The sequence below is a fragment of the Vipera ursinii genome (genome assembly GCF_947247035.1).
Source record: "Vipera ursinii genome assembly, chromosome: 7".
Lineage (NCBI taxonomy): Eukaryota > Metazoa > Chordata > Lepidosauria > Squamata > Viperidae > Vipera > Vipera ursinii.
This window is the reverse complement of record NC_139521.1, coordinates 55,765,976-55,790,140: the sequence shown is the minus strand read 5'-3', so window position 1 is coordinate 55,790,140 and position 24,165 is coordinate 55,765,976. Positions and strand designations below refer to the sequence as shown.

Sequence of the window (24,165 nt, the reverse complement as noted above, 5' to 3'; positions counted from 1 at the left end):
GGGTTTTTTAATATATATATATATTAAAAAAAACCCATTTTCTACGGGGTGGGGGGAGAGGGAAAAAGCTTTTCCTTCAAACGTAGTCAGATGACGAGGGTTAAGGCAGCTTTCTTATTGCGTCAGGAATTTACAGGCATGATGTAAATATAAATAATGCGGTATAATATAACCTTAACCCTCGTCATCTGACTACGTTTGAAGGAAAAGCTTTTTCCCTCTTTCCCCCCCCCCGTAGAAAATGGCAGCGCCCACTTTCCTTTCCCTGGGAACTGAATGAAGAGACGTAATCGCACTTCCGGTTTCTTAGCTCTATGTTTGAACTCTAACCCCCCGCCACCGCCTTCTTTCTCTTCCGGTGCAAGCCCCCGGTTAAGGTTCGTTCTTCTCGTTTTGGGAGGAAGGGAGTTGATTTTAATCTGTTTCCATCCGTTGTATAGAAAAATTGGGTGAGCTCAAAGGTTTGCCGCGACGCGGCTGGGAGTCTGGTGTGAAGAATGAGGGGTGTGTGGTCGCGGCAAATGTTAAAATAGCAGAGAAGGAGGCCGTGACCCGATCGCAGGAAGAAGGCCGCTCAGCCTGGCCGTGGAGTAAGAAGGCCGCCTCGAATCCTGCCAGTAGTTGTTACAAGAGATCTTGAGTTTCCAGTGGCTCAGCTACGCTGCTGTTTTAAGGGGCACAGCATTTAGCAGTTTGTTTCCTAGCTTCCGTGGTTGCTCGCTCACCTGTAGTGTTTTTTTTCTTTTTCTTTCTGTAGTACATTTAAACATAGGATTGCGACACGATGCAAAAACATTCGCCACTTGCCCAGAAATAATTCTCCCACAACCAACTTTGTTAGGGACATGTTTCAGGACGGGGAGAGGAAAAATGTTTCTGCATCAGTTTTTTTTCCCCAATTTGAGACTACTCCGTGTGGTAGTGATTGTTCATGAGCTCATGCTCATCTCTCCGTGAAATATCCAGGGAGGACTGTTTGGGGGGAAAGTAGTATAAAACCATTGGTTTGTATTAGTAGAACGTGGGTGCAAATCTTTGCTTTTTGTGTAAGTCCAAAATTTTTTAAGAGTAGAGAGTATCGGCATTTTTAACAACATATCAAATGTGAAGGACATGCTTAGTAGTATTTTCTGTCCACAAGAATTTTTTAAATGTCATTTGTGCTTAATGCTAACCTTTGTAATCAAGTGTGTAAAGTAGTATTAGATGGGATGAATTGTAACTTAGATTTCCCACGCTGTAATACCCAGAGATTATGGATATGTAGTCCAGGCCAGTGGGAGATTGGAAATGGCTGATATATGGTTAAATCTAAACCGTTCTAGTCCAAGAATGATCTTTGTCACATTCCATTCACTATCTCTTTTTTAGGCACTGAAAATGGTCCAACGTCTGACATACCGGCGTAGGCTGTCCTACAATACAGCCTCTAATAAGACCAGACTGTAAGTCCAATCGAGAATTCTTAGCTATTTTCTGATTGAATGTCTTTTGTTTGAGTTTGTGACCATACTATTTGTTATCTGGTTCATACAGGTCCAGGACACCTGGTAATAGGATTGTTTATCTTTATACTAAGAAAGTTGGCAAGGCACCAAAGTCTGCATGTGGTGTGTGCCCAGGAAGACTTCGTGGTGTAAGTCTTTTTTTTTATTTTTATTAAGTAGTTTTATACAAAGACCAAGCTGCAGGACACAAGACAATTTATATGAGGAAATCATTTTCTATTTGTATTTAAGTAGCTATAATATGACTTTAAATTTAGTAGCAGTTTTAACTTTCAGAAAAACAATGCTAGACAATAACATGATTGTTGAGGAGCTAAAAATATTTTGCTTGCTAGAATTTCTTCTTTTAAGGCAGCACTTTTTCATTTTTTTAATTCTCCCAAGCTCTTTAAAAGTTCTTTAGAGAGAACATTAACTTTTGAAGTGATGTGGTAAATGCAGTGGTATATTCCAACTGCAGAGGTACCTGTTCTTAAGAATTTGCTTATTCTTAATCAGATTGTATATGGCCAGCTATCTCATCAAAGGTGAACATGAGTGGCATATAATAGTCCAATAAAGTAAGAAATATATGAAAACAAATATTAAAATATTGAAAAGAACCAAAAATCAAAGTATTACTGAAATTAAAACATACAAACCCTAGGCCTGGAAGAAAGGAAGGAAAAATATATCTCAGTAGAGGAGCTATCCAAATATGTCTCTGGTTCCAGGGACTCCCAGCCTTGGTAACAACCAGCTCTTTAGGGATCTAGGGAACATCATGAGGGGTGGATCCAACCTAACTTCTACTGTGGTGGAAGAGAGAATGTACCAGAGAAGGCCCACCTTCTGGTACCTACCAAATATAAATCCCTGACAGATAACAGAAGACACTCAGTATGTCTTCTCTGTCTGATGAAATTGGACAGGCTGATGTGGTCATTTCATATGTATGAAACACTGATATTTGAAATAATTTCGGGAAGTGTGGGTTCATTTGTTGCAAGGATATTGTTAAGAGCCAAATCCAAATTTTGACAAACTTAATAGCAATTTAATGAAATAGGTAGCACAATAATGTCACGCCTAGCTGAAGTCTCCATTTCAGTGGATCAGTTCTTTGAATATACTTTTCTTTTTAGTATTAAACAATAAGGTCTTTGAAATTAAAACAAACGTATTTTTAGTGCTTATTCAGAAATGTTTTGTCATATTGTGAATGGATGATTTTTAAATAAGCACAAAAGTTATATGGCCTACGTTCTTTTTTATTTGATAAACTTCAGCTTATATAAAGTTGGGCGAATTACAGAAAGATGTATTTTATTTTCTACAGGTCCGCGCTGTTCGACCAAAAGTTCTTATGAGACTTTCCAAAACAAAGAAACACGTTAGTAGAGCCTATGGAGGTTCGATGTGTGCTAAATGTGTTCGTGACAGGTAAACAGTATTTTAAATATAATTTTGCTGAAATTCATGGGTTCATTTGAACGTATCCTAATTACATATATGCTATAGTTTGTTCTCTGTCAGTAAGTGATTCACAAAACTATAGATGAGAACATAATTTAGATTATAATTTAGAATAGTTACCTACTTTAGAATAGTTTTAAGGCATGTTGATGGACAAGTTGTTAATTGCAACGATCAAAGTAACCTGGAGAGCTGTATCCATCTACCTTGTTTTATTTTACCAGTTCATTAACGGTTGGTACATCTTGCAACTGTAAGGAGCTTTACTTATCCATTGGAAAAAGAAAAAGACTGTCTGCATATATTTATAACTTAACAAAATTAAAATTAGAAAAAGAAGTACTGTTTCTTCCTACTTCTCCATAAAGCCTTTATTTTAATGTGACATGTAGAATGGATCTACTAACAAATACTAGCTTTTCAACTGATGCCTGCTATGATTGTGGTATTGTGATATGCTGAATTATAACTGCTTTATTTATTTATTTTTTAGAATCAAGCGAGCATTCCTTATTGAGGAACAGAAGATTGTTGTCAAAGTACTGAAGGCACAGGCACAGAGTCAAAAATCAAAGTGATTATTTCTATTGCCCAATAAATGAAGATTTAAATAATCTACAAGGTGATTTTTCCTGAGTATTAAACTATTGGGAAGAGCAAAGATATCCTAAAATAAGCTCCTTTTGCATTCATTTTTGGTAGCACTGCTTCCAATTTACAGTTAATCTGCAAAACCATTTTCTTCTTTTTGTTTTGGGCTGATAATAGCATTTACAGCATCAAAATGATTTACAATTAATAATCGGACATGAAAGAGATATTGGTGTACAAAAATATCCTGTCAAAAGGAATCAGGAATAGAAAATAATATAGGTGATGAAAAGCCTGAGTATCAATAATGGTACCTGATTTTTCAGGTATATGTTTAAAGTGAGTGGTATATAAAGTTAAAAGTATTCAGAATGCTGTACTGATAACTAGAAAAATAATAACTTCTTAAAGGCAAATAGTTAAATAATTAGAATGGGTAATGTGGGAAGAAAAAAAACTTAGAAATCATCATGTTGTTGTTAGTTGCGAAGTCGTGTCCGACCCATCGCGACCCTATGGACAATGTTCCTCCAGGCTTTCCTGTCCTCTACCATCTTCTGGAGTCCATTTAAGCTCACGCCTACTGCTTCAGTGACTCCATCCAGCCACCTCATTCTCTGTCGTCCCCTTCTTCTATTGCCCTCAATCTTTCCCAGCATTAGGCTCTTCTCCAGTGAGTCCTTCCTCCTCATTAGGTGGCCAAAGTATTTGAGTTTTAGCTTCAGGATCTGGCCTTCTAAAGAGCAGTCAGGGTTGATCTCCTCTAGGACTGACCGGTTTGATCGCCTTGCAGTCCAAGGGACTCGCAGGAGTCTTCTCCAGCACCAGAGTTCAAAGGCCTCAATTCTTTTGCGCTCAGCCTTTCTTATGGTCCAAATTTCACTGCCATACATTGCAACTGGGAAGACCATAGCCTTGACTATACGCACTTTTGTTGACAGGGTGATGTCTCTGCTTTTTAGTGTGCTGTCTAGATTTGCCATGGCTTTCCTCCCGAGGAGCAAGCGTCTTTTAATTTCTTGACTACAGTCCCCATCTGCAGTGATCTTGGAGCCCAGGAAGATAAAGTCTGTCACTACCTCCACTTCTTCCCCATCTATTTGCCAGGAATTGAGAGGGCCGGATGCCATGATCTTGGTTTTCTTAATGTTTAGTTTCAACCCAACTTTTGCACTCTCCTTCTTCACTCGCAACAAGAGACTCTTCAGTTCCTCTTCACTTTCTGCCATTAGAGTGGTATCATCTGCATATCTTAGGTTGTTGATATTTCTTCCAGCAATCTTAATTCCAACTTTTGACTCCTCTAGCCCTGCCTTTCTCATGATATGCTCTGCATATAAGTTAAATAGGCAAGGCGACAGTATACAGCCTTGCCGGACACCTTTCCCAATTTGGAACCAATCAGTGGTTCCGTGTCCAGTTCTCACTGTTGCTTCTTGGCCCGCATATAGGTTTCTCAAGAGACAAATAAGATGTTCTGGTACTCCCATCTCTTTAAGAACTTGCCACAGTTTGTTATGATCCACACAATCAAAGGCTTTAGCATAGTCAATGAAGCAGAAGTAGATGTTTTTCTGGAACTCCCTAGCTTTCTCCATGATCCAGCGTATGTTGGCTATTTGATCTCTGGTTCCTCTGCCTCTTCGAAATCCTGCCTGTACTTCTGGTAGTTCTCGATCCACATACTGCTGGAGTCTAGCTTGTAGGATTTTAAGCATAACTTTACTAGCATGAGAAATGAGTGCAATCTAATGGCCACCTAATGAGGAGGAAGGACTCACTGGAGAGAAATCATCATATATACTTGCTATTAGGAAGTACAGGTAGTTCTCAACTTACAACCACAATTGAGCCCAAAATTTCTGTTGCTAAATAATACATTTATTAAGTGCATTTTGCCCCATTTTACGACATTTCTTGCCACAGTTGTTAAGTGAATCTTGCTTCCCCATTGATTTGCTTGTCAGAAGGTTGCAACATGTGATCACATGACTGGGACACTGTAACCGTCATAAATATGAATCAGTTGTAGAATTCTTTGCTGAAGGAAAGTGAATTGGAATATTTTAGAATATGAAGAATATATTGTGGAATGGGCACTGACAAGCGTTAGATCAGTGCTTTTCAAACATTTGACAGATTGTACCGCTTTTAGGATATGGCAATATTCGAGTACCACCAGTTGCCTAGCAAGGTGTCAAAAACTTGATGACCAAAAAAAGTGATAAAAGTACAGGTAGTCCTTAACTTAAAACATTCACTTAGTGACTGAAGTTACAACGCCACTGAAAAACGTGACTTATGACCATTGCAGCATCCCCAGGGTCACGTGATTTACATTCAGCAACTGATTCATATTTCTGATGGTCACAGTGTCCCAGGATCATGTGATCCCCTTTTGACAACTTCTCACAAGCAAAATGAATTGGGAAACCAGATTCACTTAAGAACTACGTTACTAATTTAACAACTGCAGTGATTTACTTAATAAATGTGGCAAAAAAGTCATAAAATGGGACAAAACTCTAACAAATCTTTGATTTAGCAACATATATTTTGGGCTCAATTGTGGCTGTATGTTGAGGACTATCTGTACACCCACTTTCCCACTTTTAATAGGAAACTTGTGCCTGTTTCTATGACAATCTTTGCACTGTTCTATCCCATTCTCTCCTCCATCTCTCTTACTCCCTCCACATATCTTTCCCAGCTGTGTTTTTTTCTCGTCCTTTCCCTCCCAAACCACCACCTTTTACATCCTCTCTCCCCCTCCTTCTTTTCTCTTTGATGTTGCTGCAGCTGACTCCTTTCCCAAAGGCTGCATGCTGCTTCCGGAAATGCCAATCAGCTGGGGCCCTGTACCAATCCTGGGCGCTCAGCAGAGCCCCAGCAACACCACAGCTCCAGCTTACTCTCTCACAGGCCTGTGCAGCATGGCTGCCGCTCCAGCTCATCCCCCCACTTTTTACAGTGCTACCACCTGCCAGGTGCCGAAAAGCACTGTGTTAGATAACTCTTCAAATTTTAGATAAATAAAAATCCTGTCAGATGAAATAATCTTTTCATCTAACCCAGTCTCCTGATTCTTGGATGCCTTGGAGAAAGTCACGTCGTGATATACAATAGTATTTGATAAATCTATTTTTGTTCCTCCTGTACAAAATCCACATAGTTCTCATTGTAGTTTGTACAGATGTTGTATGCTTCCTTAGCATGATCCCAACTAGTGTACAATAAAGGGAGTAGACACATTTTAAAAAATTAAAATGAGATTCAAAAGTTTATTAACTATGAAGTTAGAATAATCTGTTCTGCTTTTTAAAATTGGGAAATTAATACATTTCAGAACTTCATCTTGATTATAGATTCCATATGCCTTGAGATAAATTCTTGCAATGATGTATCAGATGCATTTGACAATGCATCTAAAATTGACAAAAGGATTTGAATCAAATCTACAAAGAGCAATGCTGACCATTTCTATGATCTTCAATTACTGATTCTAATTTTGTTTGATTTTCTGAAGAGAGCAGCCTAATTTTTCATTATTTTTTGATGTGTGGACTCGTCAGACTGAGAAAGTGGTATTATAGTATTAAGGAATTTACTTTCCTGAATCAGGGCTAAGTGTTTAACTTAAGGATATTTAAACAACCACCCTCAACATTGTAGCCTTGAAATATTTTGAACCAAGTTTCTCAGCATTCTTGACAATTGACTTTGTTGATTCAAATTTATGGGAATTCTCCAAACATCTGAAGAAAGCTGCATTGGAAAAACATGTTTCCAATCCAACACTGTCATTTCTATATTTCAGAGAGGAATGAATAGCACACATACCTTTGACAGCTTTAGTTTGTGAACTGATTTTTTTTCTTACCTGGTCTAAACTATGTTTGCATAAGAGACAGACTAATATACTGAAGACCAAACATACACATACAGTAGAACAGCTGGGATTATAGCATTGTATCCATTGAGTTCATATGTTGTGCTATGTTAGGCATGGTTCACAAATCACAATGGCTCAGTTTACACACTAAACCAGAACCAAATGAATGTGTCACATGATGTCTGGAGCCAGTCTATAGTATTTTATCAGAGGTCAATTTAGGATAAAAACACTGCATATAAATTCTCATTTTATAATTACCATTTCATTTTATGTGTGTAAATTATTAGGCTGAGTGGCATGAATAAAATGGGAAGTAATACCAAAATGGTAGCTACTTTTAATGAAAACCAGAACTTAGAACTGGTTAAAAATCAAGGGCTGCAATCTTAGGATACTTGTCCCACTTAAATGGACAAATCAGGGATTTAAAATAAAACTACTAGCCACTGAGCACATAGAAAACTTAAACCACTTTGCTATGTCTCTAGGAGTCCTGGACATTTATTCAACACATGAAATTCCAAATCTTTCAGTCAACTAGAGGGAAGAGACACAAAATAATAGCAGGGTCGTAAGAGATTCATAATTCTTGGGTGAGAAGGGTAGATGAGAGCCAAAGGGAATTGTGTGAGAAAAGAGCTGAGTTAATATTGCGACTACAGAATGTGCCTACATCTGAATCTCATCTCAGGCTTGAATATTACATTCCCATATGATTTATTTAATTAGGGTTTAGCATGTCCTCAGGGAAAGGGCGGTATATAAATGCAATAAAATAAATAAATAAATGTGCTGCAGGCGGAAATTGGATGAATTTTAAAAAAGTGGTTAGCCAAAGCATAGCTGAGCATAAGCCTAATTTGAGGAATCTGAGGAATTACAACTATAGTTGTCCAATTGAAATAAACATCATTGTCCCTCGCGCAGAACTGCAGTCTCAAGTGGAGGCGGCATCTTTTCAAACATTCTTCCAGGTTAAATACACGTATTCAACTCTAAGCTATACCATTGGCTGGTTCCATTTTGATCGTGGGCGTGGCCTCGTGTTATCTACTTCTGCCAGGGCCACGTTTATTCATTCAATGACCACGTCGAGCAAGTTAAGGTCCTGGACGATTAATACCGCGTTGAATGGCCTTCATCACGACAGAATGCCACCTGGCACATCTTTTCTGCTAGTAACCTGTCATTCAAAAGTGCCCTTTTTCCTTCGACATTTTATCCGTCTTTAGTACTTAGCTTCCGCTATAGCGTTTGGCTTGTTTTATTTCCCTTCCAGGACGTTACCTTTCGGCAGTTCCGTTACAATATTTACGGTGGCCGCGATAGGTCAGCCCAGTATCCGATCTCGGTGGGCAGGAAGGCGGCGGCTACCAGAGCGGGCGAGGCGGGAGCTGGGATCGCTATGGAGACCCTCTACCGAGTGCCGTTTTTGGTGCTGGAATGCCCCAACATTAAACTGAAGCGGCCAAGTTGGGTGCACATGCCCTCGGCCATGACGGTCTATGCGCTCGTGGTGGTTTCTTACTTCCTCATCACGGGAGGTAACGCCAGAGACAGCAACGGGCTGAAGGCGCCGGGGTGGGAGGGGAGGTTTCCCCCGGGAGCCGATGGACCCTCGGGGGTGGGAGAAAGGGACGACGAGCGAGACGACCCCGTTGCGCCGCCGGCGCCTGAATAGCCAGCGGGGGCGCCGCCCGCCGGGAACCTCTTTCTCCCTTACTTCCCCCCCCCCCGACACGACCCCTTAGATCAGGGGTAGGCAACCTCGGCTCTTTTAGGACTCATGGACTTCAACTCCCAGAATTCCTGAGTCAGCTACGCTGACTCAGGAATTCTGGGAGTTGAAGTCCATGAGTCCTAAAAGAGCCGAGGTTGCCTACCCCTGCCTTAGATTGAGGGAGCCATTTCCCCCCTGCCCGCTCGTGATGTAACTTCGCATGCGGGAAACCTTCGCTCCGGGTTCAGGCGACGGTCTTCAGTTGGTTCTTGAGTACGTGGCGTCCGGGCTGCTAAAGGCCGGACTATTAACTATAACTTAGCAGGGTATTCCTTACCCTGCTCGCCCGCTCTCTTCCCGGCGCAGCTCAGAAAAGGAGCAAAAGGAGCCAGAGGAATTTCCTCTGATAAAAGGAGATACTGCTAAATTTTTGCCACTGAATATTGTTCATGGGTCCATAGCTTTCTATTCTTACAAACCATCCGTGCTGCAGAACTTCAGACAACTCGGCGTGTCGGGAAACAAGTAAAAAAAAAACAACAACAACCCTTTTATCTCTTAGTTGGATTCTAATATTTTGCAGCCCAAATCTGAAAAGCCCTACCTTATATACAGATAGTCCTCAGTTTAGAACAGTTCATTCAATGACTGTACAAAGTTACAGCAGCACTGAAAAAAGTCACATTGCCATTTTTCAGTTACAACCTTTGTAGCATCCCCATGATCTTGTGATCAAAATTCAGATTCTTGGCAACTGGTTCATACTTATGACCATTGCTGTATTCCAAGGTCATGTGATCATCTTTTGCAACCTTCTGACAAGCAAAGTCAATGGGGAAGCCAGATTCACTTAACAACCAGGTTACTAACTTATCAACTGTACTGATTCACTTAACTGTGGCAAGAAAGGTCATACAATGGGCAAAATTTATTTAACAAATGTCTCACTTAGCAACATAAAAGCTGTGCTCAGTTGTGGTTGTAAGTTGAGGACTACCTGTAATCAGATTTGCTGATGGATAGAGCAGGGAATAGGCAGCTCTTTAACAGATGTAAAAGGGTCATGATAAGTCTAAAATAAAATTAATTACAAGATTCCATGTTTTCATTTAAGTGGGTTACCTAATTTTGCTAGATTAAATTTTGTTGCGTTCGTAAAATGTTTGAATATATATGAGTGTTTACTTCAGTGTGTATGTTGAAAATACAGTAAAAGATATTAACATTATTTAGAGATGCATAGAAGAACCTCTGACTACTGTGGTATTTTAACTGGATTAGTTTGTGAAAGTCTTATAGTACAAACTATTCTTTCCTTCATTCTCATTTAGTGATTGACTATGCCACTGGATTGTTACAAAATATTCTCTCTTGAACTCCAGGCATTATTGCAGGAATTCTGTAATACTTTGACCTTCCAATTTGCAGTAAAATGCACATTCTTATATTACTTCAAAGAAACAAAATATATGATCAGTGGTTCCATTTAACACTTTTAAAATAGTATGGATACAATTGTTTTATGCATAAGGCTAAACACAGCCGAGATACTATTACAAGAAGTAAAAGTTATGAGTGATTCCTGGCTTCATCTCTACAGAAGAACAGAGAAAACAGACAGGAACAGAGTGTGAGATGGACACATTGAAGTATGTACAAAGAGAGTATATAATTGGGGATAGAGAAAACACTGCAGATGGGACAAACAAGAACATACACAAATCAGATTTTTTAAACATTTTGCTAAGAAGTATTGTGTTTGTAGCTATTAGCAATAGAATCATGGATTTGTGAACTCTGCCTTCCTTTCTGGAAGAGTTCTTTTATAAAGAATCATTTTTTCTTTATAAATATTTTTTCCTTTGTAGGAATAATTTATGATGTGATTGTAGAGCCTCCCAGTGTTGGTTCAATGACTGATGAACATGGACATCAGAAGCCTGTGGCATTCTTGGCATACAGGTAAAATATAATATTAAAAGTGTATCAAAATATTAAAATGATATATTGCAAAATTATTATAGGGTCAGATCTCTTATCTACAAGAAAGAAGGCATTTTTAGTAGTGGCATATTTTCTGTATTTGTTTTGTTTTCACAGATGTGCAAAATGTGTTAATCTGAGAGGATATTGTTCCAGAGTGTGCTGGCAGATTTCATTTCCTTCTGGATTCTTCCAGATCATACTATTCAAGGGAGGGGGGGGGAATTGGCAGTTCTGACGTAAATTCTCAACGTAGAAGCAGCTCAAAGTGTTCCAGGGGTGATCTGACCTTCTTTTGTCGAGAATGTTGTATTCATAATACTTGGAGCCACTTCTGATTTGAATGATTTACTTCAAAAAATTTCTAAGTTTCCTTCCCTGGAACAGCATGGTCTAAAGAAAAGCAGCACAACAAAGCAGAACAATCCAGAGCTCTACAGAACAGTCCATCCAAGACTGAAGACTTGTGCATTCATTTTTCATTCCCAGTGCACTGTAAAGTCTATGGTTAACTACTTATTATTTTCCTTGTTTTCCCTGGTTTGTTTTACAGTTCTTTTTATTTGGATTCATGGTACATGGATTATTTTTGTTCCTACTCCTGGTTTTTCCTTTATTTCTCCCCCCCCCTGTTTTCATCATTTTTTGAATGAACAAAGAAGATGGGGCAGCAGCAAGTGGAAGATTAGGACTAAAGCCGATATATTAAATGTATGCAATGGCAATTTCTAAAAAAAATTGAAAAGTAAATTTGGACTCTTTATTTTGTGGTCCACTTCAAACTGGTGGGATTTCTTCTCTCTAAATAATAATTTGGAACTGATACATATTCCTTTTCTTTCTGCATGTATAAATCCCACATAAATTTCTCGATACCTCTAATGTTGATCATTTACTCATTTTCTATGCAGAGTAAATGGACAATACATTATGGAAGGGCTCGCATCAAGTTTCCTCTTTACAATGGGTGGACTTGGTTTCATAATACTGGATCGTTCCAATGCACCAAATATCCCAAAGCTGAATAGATTTCTGCTACTTTTTATTGGATTTGTGAGCGTCCTGTTGAGTTTCTTCATGGCGAGAGTTTTTATGCGGATGAAATTACCGTAAGTCATTTTTTTTCTCTATGGCCCTTTCCCCGTCATTCTTAATTTTTGTTTAAACCAAAATTTAATTTGTACATAAAAAGAATAAAACTGCAGTTCCTTCAACAGAAGTAACAACTTGCATATGGCCTTTTTTGTCCTTCTAAATTATTTCTGTCTAGATCAAGAATGACTTTGTGGTCCCTCAAATGTTCCACCTCTGATTTCTGGTACTGACAGAATAAGAATTTAGCATTATGTAATGGACTCAATTGTGAACTAAATAACATTACTTTTATTTCACATTTCCAATCAAAATTTTGTTTGTCTTCTAGGGGCTACTTGATGGGTTAGTGCCTTTTTTGATCGCTGCAGATTGAAGATTGTATTTCCTTCTCATTAGGAAGAAAGAATGGATAGCAAAAATACATAGCCCCATCGTTCCTATCTAAAGCCACAAAAGAGAGAGAATGAGTAAGACTAGCTAAAGGACTGTTTTCTCATTTTCTCCCTGTATAAAGAGGATTTGTTGCAGGCAGTTTGTTTAATGAATGTGTCCCTATTTCTTTTCAGTATTTAAAAAAGAAACATTATCATGTTATCAAGCCTAAGGGTATTATGTCAGTACAATAGAATCACAATTCTACAATCCTGCTCCCTATCCTTCATGATCAACCTCAGAGTAATAATTCTGTACTTTCTTGTAACATCATGGCTTGGTCTATCTCCTTGTGAGAGAATCCATTTTGAAAATGTGAAGGTAACATTGATTTTTTCCATATTTATAAATAACAACACTTGGTCAGTGATTGATCAAGAAAACAGAAAAGTAACTAGTTTTGTGCTCACCTTTGGATAAGCCAACCCAGAGGACAGAGCAGATCAAGTACTTACAAGATATGAAAGAGAGGAGAGTTGATGGATTGTGGAGAATGCCTGCATAAGGGTGACACCTCCCCATAGCATTACTGGCAATTGGTGCTTTAAAATATTCCAGGTAATACAGTCTTCTAGTCACTTGCAAAGGCACTGAAAAATAACTGTTTCTGCACATGGATTTACATCTGTGTTGTGTTGTGAAGAAAAGATTACACTGACATTCATGTTAGTAGATGAATCTAAACATATGCAAAAGAAAGTCCTGAATTGTATGATAGTAAATTGTTTCTTTAAATTTTTTGAAGGTATTAAACATTTTTCTATTAAAACACTGTTTGTGTCTATATTTAGTGCTCTTTTACATTCCTAATACTCTTGTGCTTTCCTAAATTTTTTTCCATTTCATAGTACAGATGTGGCTTTTAGTAATATTCTTATTTTTATAGAGGGGGATGGGTGTTTATGTAGGCCAGGTAATAAACTTGGCTTCAGGTAGTTCCATAAATGTCTGCATTATTTCAGGTGTAATATTCAAACTAAGGCTGCATATAGATAAAAAATAAAGCAGGCATGACTAACTTTAAAGGTTGAAGTGACAGCTAATGAGATTAAGAAAGAAAAAGGAAAAAACAAAGGAAAACATTTTAAATTTTGGAATTGTTCCCTAAATTTCAATAGTAATAACAGTTCTAAATCTCTTTAAGAAAGTGTGTCCAAAGATACTGGAACAATGCTGAAAAAAACCATTCCATTAGCTGCTGGTGTCAACTGTGGGAAAGACATTGTATTTGTAAGATTCCCCTTTAAACAAGGTAGCTTACATTTAAAAAAAATCAAAATCAAGTTAAAGCATAAAAGCCATAGTAAATGATTAATGAAATGAAAGTAGACGGTTGATGACTACTTTAAAAGAACAACACTATGATGTGCAATTACAAAGTTTGATACTAAAACTATACAAGACACTTCACCCCAAAGCCAGCTGAAGATGTTACCTAGTTCGGTAATAAAATGTCCATGAGCCAAGCAGAAAGTTTGAAGGGCAACCTGTCTAAAAATCACTTTCTGTATCCCCAGAAATTAAGAGGACATCTTAGTTGACAGATGTTGAAGCAGGACTTTTAAGTACATACATTTTAAGACTTTAAAAACTTTAAAATCAAACAAACTTCGAAATAGAGTGGAAAGTAATGTTGCTTGCTTAACTTTAAATTATTAACTGGTTACCATGCTATTTGCAAATTCAAACTGTTAAATGGCAGTCCCATATATTCTTAGGGCAGTTCTGATGTGTTACTAGAATCTGAATAATTTTGGCTTTATAATGTGGACCCAAGAAGAGAAATCAAATGGCAACTATGTCAGCATAGATGAAAGAACATATAAACACTGAATAGTGTTGGGTGCAAAGTGTTGTACAATTCCAATATCCAATAACATTCAGAAGTTAACATTTACTGACTTATAAAATTTACCTGGGAAGTCTAACCCTTTTTCAGCATCCTCATATCAATTTATGACTTCCTTTTCATCCATTTTTTTCTTAGATACAAACCTAACATTTGCTTTAAAGTATCACTGTTTGACATAACCCTACTATTTCTATACAAATCTCTTAAATGCTTTACAAAATGTCTGCTGTTGACTTTCACCTCCCTTATTCACGTTATTCCTTAATACTTTTCACTCAGTTGAGAACATTTTTATTGAAATTTCTCTGCATTTTATATTTATATTTATATTATTTTTTTTTAAAGTCTTCCAGTTGGCTTTGGTTCCTGCAACTCTCTAGACCAGGGATGTCAAACTCCCGGCCCGTGGGCTGGACACGTCATCCGGAAGCCATGCCCACCCCATTGCCGGCAATTGTAAAACTGTCCCAATACGTTGCGTAATGTCACGTGACGTCGCAAGTTTGACATGTATGCTCTAGACAACAATTTTGGAAGTGGTTGTCTATTGTCTTCCTCCTAATGCTAAGAAAAAGTGACTGCTGGGAAATCACCCCATTGGTTTCCATGTCTGAAACAGGGATAAAACTTGGTTTCCTTATTTCCAGTCCAGCACCTTAATGGCTTCCGGGAAATAATTTTATCATTTTATGTATGACTGACTTGCGAGGCCGGTGTGTTGTGCAATTAGCTCACATGGTGTAACAAGATGGTGGGTTTGTTGTCATTGTGAGTTGGGGGGGGCACGAAGGAAGGCTCAGCCAATCTCAATGGTTGTACTTTGAGAATAAAGGTTCATTCATTCATTAATCCCTAGTCCAGGCAATACACCATGACAAAACTTTAGCAGGTGGCAGATTAGCTTATCTTGGCTACTTTCAAAAGCTAAGGAGAGTTGGTCCTGGTTAGTGCAAGTGGTCCTTCACTTATTAGCACAATTGAACCCAAAATTTCCATGGCCAAGCAAGACAGTTGTTAAGTGAGTTTTGCCTCATTTATGACCTTTCTTGCCACAGTTGTTAAGTGAATCACTGCAGTTAAGTTAGTAACACGGTTGTTAAATGAATCTGGCTTCCCCATTGACTTTGCTGTCAGAAGGTCACAAAAGGTGACATGATAACCCTGGGACATGGCAACCGTCATAAATACAGGCCAGTTGCCAAGCATCCAAATTTTGATCAAGTGACCATGGGAATGCTGCAGTGGCCATTGTCGGGCCTGGCACGCCCGACATTCAGAGGGGCCACGGAGCGACTCGCCAGGCCCCGAAAACTACTGCCAGCGTCCGCGGAGCGCCCCACCAGGCCCCAAAACCAACCGCCGGCACCTGCGGTTTCCTGGAGGGCCGGGAGCACGCCCGGCCGTCGCCACACCCCAGCAGCCACCTGCCCAACTCCCGGGGAAGCCACAGAGTGTCCTACCAGCCTCCAGGGACCCCCGTCAGCCTCTTCGTCTCCCGGACGAGCTGCCGCGCTCCGGAGGTGGTTGCCAGCCTCCATGCCGTCCTAGTGGGTGGGAGAAAGGAGCGGCTGGGTTGACAGCGCAGCAGCAGGCCGCCTACCAGCTGGGGAGGCCGCGGACCAGCTTGCCGGCTCCCGGAAGTAACCGACAAGTCTGGAAGGAGTGCGGCTGCCGTTTACAGCCATGGAGCGGCCAGCTGGCTTTCGGAGACTGCACGGGAGACCATGAGTGCCGACGCGGCCTGACAGCCTCCAGGGCCGACCAGAGGGCCAGGGAGTGGCCATCCGGTGGAGCGGCCAGTCGAGACCCAGCGCTCATGCGGCAGGACACAAACGGACGCCAGGGTGACTCGGGGTGGTTGAGACTGCCGGCGGGACGGGGAGGGGCTCAGGGCACAACTTACGGTGGACTGGAGAGCTGAGGGGAGAGATGTAAATATGCAGAGCTCTGGGGAAAAGGAGGGTGGTTTAGGCTGGGGGGTGGCTTACCGGTTGCAATGGTGGTGGGCGGGTGCAAAAGGGTGGGAACCGTGGGAGGCAGTAGTTAAGTAGGGTGTGGGCGTGGTGGAATAATTAGGGGTGTGGTGGAGGGTGTTGGCTTTGCCGGCTATTTAACAGCGTTGAGTATGCTGTAGAATCAACGCTGACTTCATTTGTCTTCGAGCAACTGTTTATGAAGCTAATAAACGTGACTTAGGAGAACCAGCTCCCGTTCCGGTTTCATTCTTTTTGGTGACTCGTCGGACGGGCCCTGAAAGCCATAAGATTGAAAAAGGGTCATAAGTCACTTTTCAGTTCCATTGTAACTTCGGTTACTAAACAAATAGTTGTAAGTTGAGGACTCCCTGTTCTTGGAGGGTAACTGATGTTGACTAAATTGGAATGCTGAAGTAAACATCCCATGAGAAGCATTAGCAAATTATTTCTATAATATTACCATGATATACTTGAATATAGCCACCAGAAGTTGAGTTCGATTTAAGGGCACCTTTATATAATAAAACGACACCATATTTTGGTAGACCACAGTCACACTGCTTCTAAGTTACACCATTAGACACAAGTACCAGAATATGGTGCAATTTTGGCTTATCTTTTTTATTTCTATGCTCCACCTTTGGAACATAAAAATGCATTTTTGCTGATCACCTCTAGTGAATTCACTGGAGGCTGATCATCATATCTGAACATTAAACAAAGAAGAAGTTTTCAAATAGTTCCATTTATGGAAATATTTGGCTAGTAATTCACACAGGATGTTTTTGTTTAGTTTGCATTCTTAGTTATCAATCTGTTATTTAAAATGAAACCTATAATATGTAAGATGAAATAAAATATTGTACCAGTTCATCAGCAGGTGGCACTGTCTGCACACATTATGTAAGTGAGATAGTCTATTATATATACAACAGTGTGAAATCACAGCTGCCCATTCTTTAAGCTGGTTTTGGTCTTCTTACACATCAAGTTCTTCACAAAAATGTAGGATGTTATAATATATCAGCCTAGTACAAGGGGAGGCAACTTTGGTTCTTTTATGACTCGTGGACTGCTGGCTCAGGTTTTTTGGGAGTTGAAGTCCACGAGTCATAAAAGAAACAAGGTTGCCTACCCCTGGCCTAGAATATGTATGGATCCAAGCAATGTGGTCTTTTGTAACTGACAGACATAAATTTTGTCAATGCACACATTTTCTAAGTCCTGTCCAAGATTTTCTGATATGGCGCCCAGTGTGCCAATAACCACTGAGACGATGAATGCCATATTCTTTCCATTTTAATTTTTGGATCTTGATAAACTCTGATTTCTCCATTTTTTGTCTTCTACTCTACTGTCTCCTGATATTGCCATATTAATTTTCCATACTTTTTTTTCTTTTCAACTACAGTTAAAGTTCAGCTTGTGTCCACTTAATCATTTCAGTAACGTACTGTATCCATAGGTATGCCCAAGTATTGATGGCTTTGATGCTGTTGCCTCAGTTCGATTTTGTTTTCAGCAATTTTCTCACTCTTTTGGATGTATTTTTTATTAATCACATTTTTTATTAATCAGCATTGGTGTGATGTGTGCCCAATGGTGAACACCAGCCCCCAAAATGGGCTGCTGCACTTAAGTCTGCAGTTTCCAAGTGATCTTCAAAGACAATTTCATGTAGAGGGCATTGCAATAGTCCAACTGCAATGGGTCTAGTTACTGTAATCCCCCAAGCAGGGGATTATGAAGACATGTCACAGTAACTATATCCTTCCATTCCAGGCCACAGCTTCCATCTCCTTTTCTAACAACAACCATGAGACAAGAAATGGCAGAACCTCAGCAGCAATTCCTTCCTTCCTTCCTTCCTTCCTTCCTTCCTTCCTTCCTTCCTTCCTTCCTTCCTTCCTTCCTTCTTAATGTAAGTATCTTATCTTATGAACACTATTCAGATTTTTGAATTTTATGAAATTAACCCACAGCTATATATTTTCGTATCAATTCATACGTTTATTATGTGGATAACAATAGTCACACATAGATGGTTTCAGAAACCAGTCTTCAAACTGCAACCAGTCAAGCAGATTTCATCTAAAATTGTTAGAAATTGTTAGTATCTTATAGCTTCTGGTAATAAAGGTGTTATATAATTTGAACTCTTCATCATTATTTTCAATGTAGTGAGCAGTCATGGTGTCTTGTACAACCTTTATATGGTTTATTTTATTCTACATAGGGTATACATCAGACATGTCAAACACAAGGCCCGGGGGCCAGATCCGGCCTGCGAAGTGGTTTCATGCGGCCTGCGAAGCCATCCTGGAAACAGTGAGGGAACGGCCCCCACTGCCTTGGCCCTGGCCCAGAGACCCTTCTCCTGCCAGAGACCCTCAGATCTGTCCCACTCCTGCCCAGGCCCCCATAGGCAGCCTTGATGCGAACGATGTAGAGCTGGCCATGCCCACCCAGCAGGCCATATGCACTCTAGCCACGCCCACCCAGTAGGCCACGCCCACCCTGGCCACACCCACCCGGCCCCCCGAGGGCAACCGCAATGCTGATGCGGCCCTCAATGAAATTGAGTTTGACACCCCTGGTATACATGAATCCAATCAACTGGTTAGTTCAGTTACTAGTGCCTGATGCCTCAGTCTACATGTTTGATGTTTCCTCATGTATGCAGACAGATGTAATGTGTAATTATCCCTAAATATCCAACTGTAATAAATGTTTTCTGAAATACAGAAACCATTCCCTGATAAACAATTGCAGGCATAAAATTATCAGAACTATCAGTAGGTTTATTAATGTAATCTCTATTTTTTGACATTTTCCCCTCTGATTGTGTGGCTTGAAATTCTTGTAACTTTAGGAGTTCAAGTGATGGAGAACTTAATAATTGCTTACAGCATGATGGAACTGATAATGGGAAAAATATATGGATAAGATTGCTTTCCCCAATCTACTGTCCTTTGAAATTTTATGCTGCCTAGTAATTTTGGCTATTCCATTGCATCACAAAAATGCTTAGAGAAAGCTGGTGTATAATTACTGCTCTTCACAGTCTTGTTTCATTTCTTAAAATGCCCAATGAATATTAAGTACTTAGAACAATTAATGAGTAGAGTGAGATTTATTCCTGTACACAGAGAAATAAATCCTCAACACTTCTATAGAATCTCTTATATGGAGTGATCTACTCTGTTTCATTTTATATTTCATGCAAAGGCAGTGTTTGATTTATATAAAATCTTTTAATATTTAGTTTGTAGGGAAATCAAGCGACTGGAGTAACTAAGATCAGAAGCGTTAGATAGATTCAGTAATAGGGGCGTCAAATTTCATGCCACTATAGAATTCTGAACCAAGGAAGCTAGCCATCCACTTAATGAGGAAAGACATTTTCCAGATGATGGATATATCTTAACAGAGTTTTTATATAGTTATGTTAAAATGCTCTTACAGTTGTCAGTTATAAATATCTGCTTTCATAAATGTCTTAAGCTGATTACATGACTTGCCATTTCATGTGCAACTTCAAAATACTTGACCTTTTAAACACTAAGCTATTTGGATGTCATACAGGCTGCAGGCTATTACAGTAGATTATTTATGAATATCCTCTTAGCTGCAAAAAAAAATGACAAAAGATTTATATTTTGAAGTGTAAAAGAGGAGACTCTTGCAAATATTGTTTTGGAGAAATTACAAGTACTGAAATTCGTTCTATACAATCATAAAAGAAAGATGAATCATCCATTTTTTTAAACCTATGTTGTACATATGTTGATGCTGAAAACACTAAAAACTTTGATTTTTAGTCTATCTTTAAGAGGTGAGTGACTGGTGATTTTGGCATGCTGGGATTACAATCTGTTTTAATTGGTTTTAATTTTTGAAGAAAGACCAGCTGGGCCTATTATAAATCTCGGGGATGGGCTTTGATTAATTCCAGACATGTATGGCAGGACTTTGTGTCTCTAAAGAACTGTGTTGATCATAAGTCCTGTGCTTCTAACTACGATCTAAGTTCACTTTTTCTTGGCTTCCTTTCTCTGTTGTTCATCCAGAACAACTTTGTTCAGATTTTGCTGCTGGGCAGTGGTTACAAATACACTGCATTGGTTACAAATACACTTCTTTTTCCACTTCTGTGAATGTGTGCTTCTAATGCTCACTGACTTGAAAGAGGGTGGTCCTGAGGTCAGGGATTTCTATTTCATAAACTTTCATGTTTTCAGTGTCAATCTACATCAGATTTCTTTTTTGACCCATGCTAAAGTCTCAACGTTTTTAACGTTTCTCAGTACCCACTCTTGTTGCTTCACAGCTGAATCATTCCCATTTCTGATCCAGCTAAAAAGCTGGAAGCCAGTGAAGGATCAGATGAAAGAATATACATACAGATGAGGCCCTGGGGATCAGAGTGTTGCAGAATCAAGAGACTCAGACCCCGGAATCAAAAGAAGTTTGGTTTATTTTGCGCAAAAGGTTCAGAACAAAATGCAATGTCAATGTTTGAACACCTTGTCATGGAAAAGCAAGTACATACATAATCTTCAAAAGTAGCAAAAAGAAGGAAATGTAACTTATGAGCTCTGATTGGTTACATGAATTCTAAGCCCCCTTCTGGCTCATTTCTAGCCCCCCTTTGCGTTGCTAAATTATAGCTAAATATCTTGCAACCCTGTCTCAAGCAAAAGTTACAGGTGTCTTGCTAAACATCTAAGTTTCCGGCACAATTTGTGGTTTAGCTACAAGCGAGACATATGTGGTAAGCGGGAACTGAACTTTGTGCTAGCCTACGAGGGGTGACCCACAGTTGAACTTGTGGTTTGGCATTCTCCATTTCTTGTTCCTCTTTTAACTAATACACGCATTTTCTTCATGCCTCACTTTTATGTCCTACCTCACATTTATGACATGCAGCATTTTATGTATTCATTGTATCTTTCTTTCTGGCCTGTCTCAAGAGGAAGGGTCAAATGTGGAGATAAGACCAGGTGTGGTTGTGATAGACATGGGAGTGAGGAAGATGAATTCTGAGAAGAAACATTTACTTTTAAACAACTTTTTCTTTAACAGCTTTTTCCCTTTCTGCTCACTGAGGGTTTTGCAGACAAGCTTGCTAACAGTTGACATGTTAGGGGGGCTGTGGGGGATGGGGGGTGCAGAGACAATGAAGCGAGACAGATTCACAGGTTCAACCACTTAGCCAGGATGTTGGGTACATGAATAGCTCACCTACAAGAAAACCCAAAACCACATGGCACAGAAAACTAGAAGCTTTGCAATAGGCCCTTGACCTACCAAGCGAGAAAGCTTTAGGGGGCTGCAATCCAGAAAACCAATCAATATTATATGTTATGCATGTATTATCAGGGGGAGGGAAAAGGGATGTGTTGGGTGGGCAGAGGGGTATATAAAAATCGCCTTGATTATAAAAACTGCTGTAAAAATGTAAATGACGCCTTGGTAGCTTTCAGAGCCAAGGTCACTTATTTCTTGGTACCAAAAATAAAAGGTTTTTTCCACATCTTGGGTTTGGTGATCAATTGGCTTCAACACCAAGCTTAGGCCCAGTTTTGGAAACAATACCAGCTATGTAAATTGAAGTTAAAACACAGTAAGTTTTTATTTATGAACATTTCTCTGTTCTTGAAGTTAGTCACTAATGTTCTTTTCTTTATTATTTAATTGCCTTTATCTTCTGCAGTATGTGGATACAGTCATGGGAATGCCTGTCCTTTAACCCTCTGGAGTCTTTCTTTTAACAAACTGCTAGTCAATTATTTCTCTGTTGTGGCTTTGAGCCCTTTTTGCCTAGGAACCAGAAAGAATATACAGACACACCCTCCACCAGCATCCAATCCACTAATGATGATGCCATATGTTTGTGCTTTGTCCTGAAGTAGCCTTTCTACTTTCACAGAACTTTGTGCAAATTCTTTTCCTCTTCTTAGCATGCGAAGGGTGTGCCCAGATCATCTGGTTGATCAAATGAGCATTGGTAGGCATTGGGTAACATCAAACTAGCTCATGTTTTTCTACATTGTGTAATTTAGTGGGAATTGTGGATAATGCTTGGTGTGGGAAGGAAGATTAGCTCAGCCATAAAAGAAGCATCAAGCAGCTATATATATATATATGAATTAATTGTGATAGAAGAATCTTCCTGCTTTATTTGGGGGTTTTATTCAAAAACTCCAAAGATTACTATGGAAGAAGAGGGAGAGCTCTTAGTGTTGAAGAAACTACTATTAGAAGTAGTTTTATTAGAAGTATTAGAAGTTTCCTAAGGAAGAACTGTTCATCCAGCAGTGTTTGATACTGTTATTCTAGGTCTTTAGAGAGCGAGATAATTGTACTTTAGTTCCTGAAAATGAATGGATTAATTGAATTTATAAGGCCACTCATTTTAATCTAGTAACTCTGGGTGGACAACAAAACTGAAAACATAAAAGTAGAAAAATGCAAAATATATATCTCAATCAAATAATGTGGTAGCCAAAAAGCCTGAAGAAAAGCCAGGTCTTAATTTTAAATATATTTTGAGCAATATTGGGGCCAGTAAGTCAGAACAACTGCTACATACTGGCTCTGTTTAAATAATCTCCTAAAATACAAAATTATATTTTATTATAATATCTTGTGTGAACACAGCCTATGTGGTCCAGGGTATGAGGACCTTAAAACTGGAGTATTTGAATAAAACATTAATAATGATTAAGCATGTAGTAGAAGACAAGGTTAAACATGGTCCTTTGCAAGCTAAAGGCCTCTTGCCTTTTTGCCACATATTTTTTTTTACCTAAACTGTCTCATTTGCCCTGCTTTGGCCTGTAGTGGCATAATATATTGGTGGGAACCTGTGGTCCTCTTGATTTTGTTCTTTAAAGTCCAGTATCCCTCACCATTGCTTGGCTTTGTTGAAGATCCTGTAACATCTGGTTAACCACAAATGATTAGTGAAAAGTGTGGAAGGCACACTTAAAATGGCAGCCCCTTTTAGGATTAGGCTGCTGAAAATGTATTGGTGTGACTGAAACCTGAGATGATCACAGACAGGATAAAACTGGTATGTTTTTCCAAGCAGCAGTCTAAAGGTCAAAGGACTGAACACTCAATACTACCAGGAGCAGCTTATATTACAAAATTACATTGGAAGAGAAGCACAAAGCACATCATCACGCTGCTGAAATAGATCATGACTCGGAGAAACTCCCTTTCTTTTGCGGGAAAGAAATAAGCTACTATGTAATTTATTTTTACCTGCTACTGAGTACCTACAAAGGACAAGCAGGTCAGATGGGTTCTACCAGTCAAACTTGGATGAATTTGAGGAATTTTCTGGGTCTGGTCTATTTGCCTTCAACAATGTGCCTACTGTACTTGATTCTTGGAATTTAGTTAAACTCCAGATATTTTAAGTCTACCAAATGCCAGACTTAGTACAGTGGCAACTGCAAGAATTGTTGTTGTCTTTGTTTTTCTCAGAATGACAAAATGAGAGTTAGTGTGTCATGCTACAACCTGTTCTGAATTTGCTTGCCACATAACAGTAGACATAGAAAACAGGCAGGCTTATAGATGCAATGCTTAAAAAATATCTTTCTTCAGCCAACATACAGCATATGGTAAGAGTGCGGCAGGAATAC

The 24,165-nt window shown here is 39.3% G+C and overlaps 2 protein-coding genes across 3 annotated transcripts; both read left to right on the top strand.

Moving 5' to 3' along the window:
- Positions 1–306: 306 nt before the first annotated feature.
- Positions 307–3,577, top strand: RPL34 (ribosomal protein L34). Of its 2 annotated transcripts, none has more exons than XM_083367752.1 (5): positions 307–377; positions 1,372–1,445; positions 1,537–1,636; positions 2,827–2,930; positions 3,457–3,577. In XM_083367752.1, exons 2-5 carry the CDS (start codon positions 1,381–1,383, stop codon positions 3,539–3,541), a joined length of 354 nt encoding a protein of 117 aa, XP_083223878.1. In that variant the 5' UTR covers positions 307–377; positions 1,372–1,380; the 3' UTR covers positions 3,542–3,577. The 2 variants fall into 2 exon arrangements, with proteins under 2 accessions (XP_083223878.1, XP_083223877.1); XM_083367751.1 differs by having other exon boundaries at positions 317–449.
- A 5,188-nt stretch (positions 3,578–8,765) lies between these two features.
- Positions 8,766–13,443, top strand: OSTC (oligosaccharyltransferase complex non-catalytic subunit). The gene is made up of 4 exons (XM_083367985.1): positions 8,766–8,993; positions 11,038–11,131; positions 12,064–12,261; positions 12,576–13,443. The coding sequence occupies exons 1-4, from the start codon at positions 8,855–8,857 to the stop codon at positions 12,592–12,594; spliced, it is 450 nt and encodes a 149-aa protein (XP_083224111.1). The 5' UTR covers positions 8,766–8,854; the 3' UTR covers positions 12,595–13,443.
- The last annotated feature ends 10,722 nt before the right edge of the window (positions 13,444–24,165 follow it).

Excerpts from the sequence above, each read along its gene's own strand:
- OSTC (XM_083367985.1), top strand. The coding sequence starts at position 8,855 with ATGGAGACCCTCTACCGAGTGCCGTTTTTGGTGCTGGAATGCCCCAAC. Across the intron at positions 8,994-11,037 it reads TTACTTCCTCATCACGGGAG|GAATAATTTATGATGTGATT; the intron begins GTAACGCCAGAG and ends TTTCCTTTGTAG. Across the intron at positions 11,132-12,063 it reads GTGGCATTCTTGGCATACAG|AGTAAATGGACAATACATTA; the intron begins GTAAAATATAAT and ends TTTTCTATGCAG.
- RPL34 (XM_083367752.1), top strand. The coding sequence starts at position 1,381 with ATGGTCCAACGTCTGACATACCGGCGTAGGCTGTCCTACAATACAGCC. Across the intron at positions 1,637-2,826 it reads GCCCAGGAAGACTTCGTGGT|GTCCGCGCTGTTCGACCAAA; the intron begins GTAAGTCTTTTT and ends TATTTTCTACAG. Across the intron at positions 2,931-3,456 it reads GCTAAATGTGTTCGTGACAG|AATCAAGCGAGCATTCCTTA; the intron begins GTAAACAGTATT and ends TTTATTTTTTAG.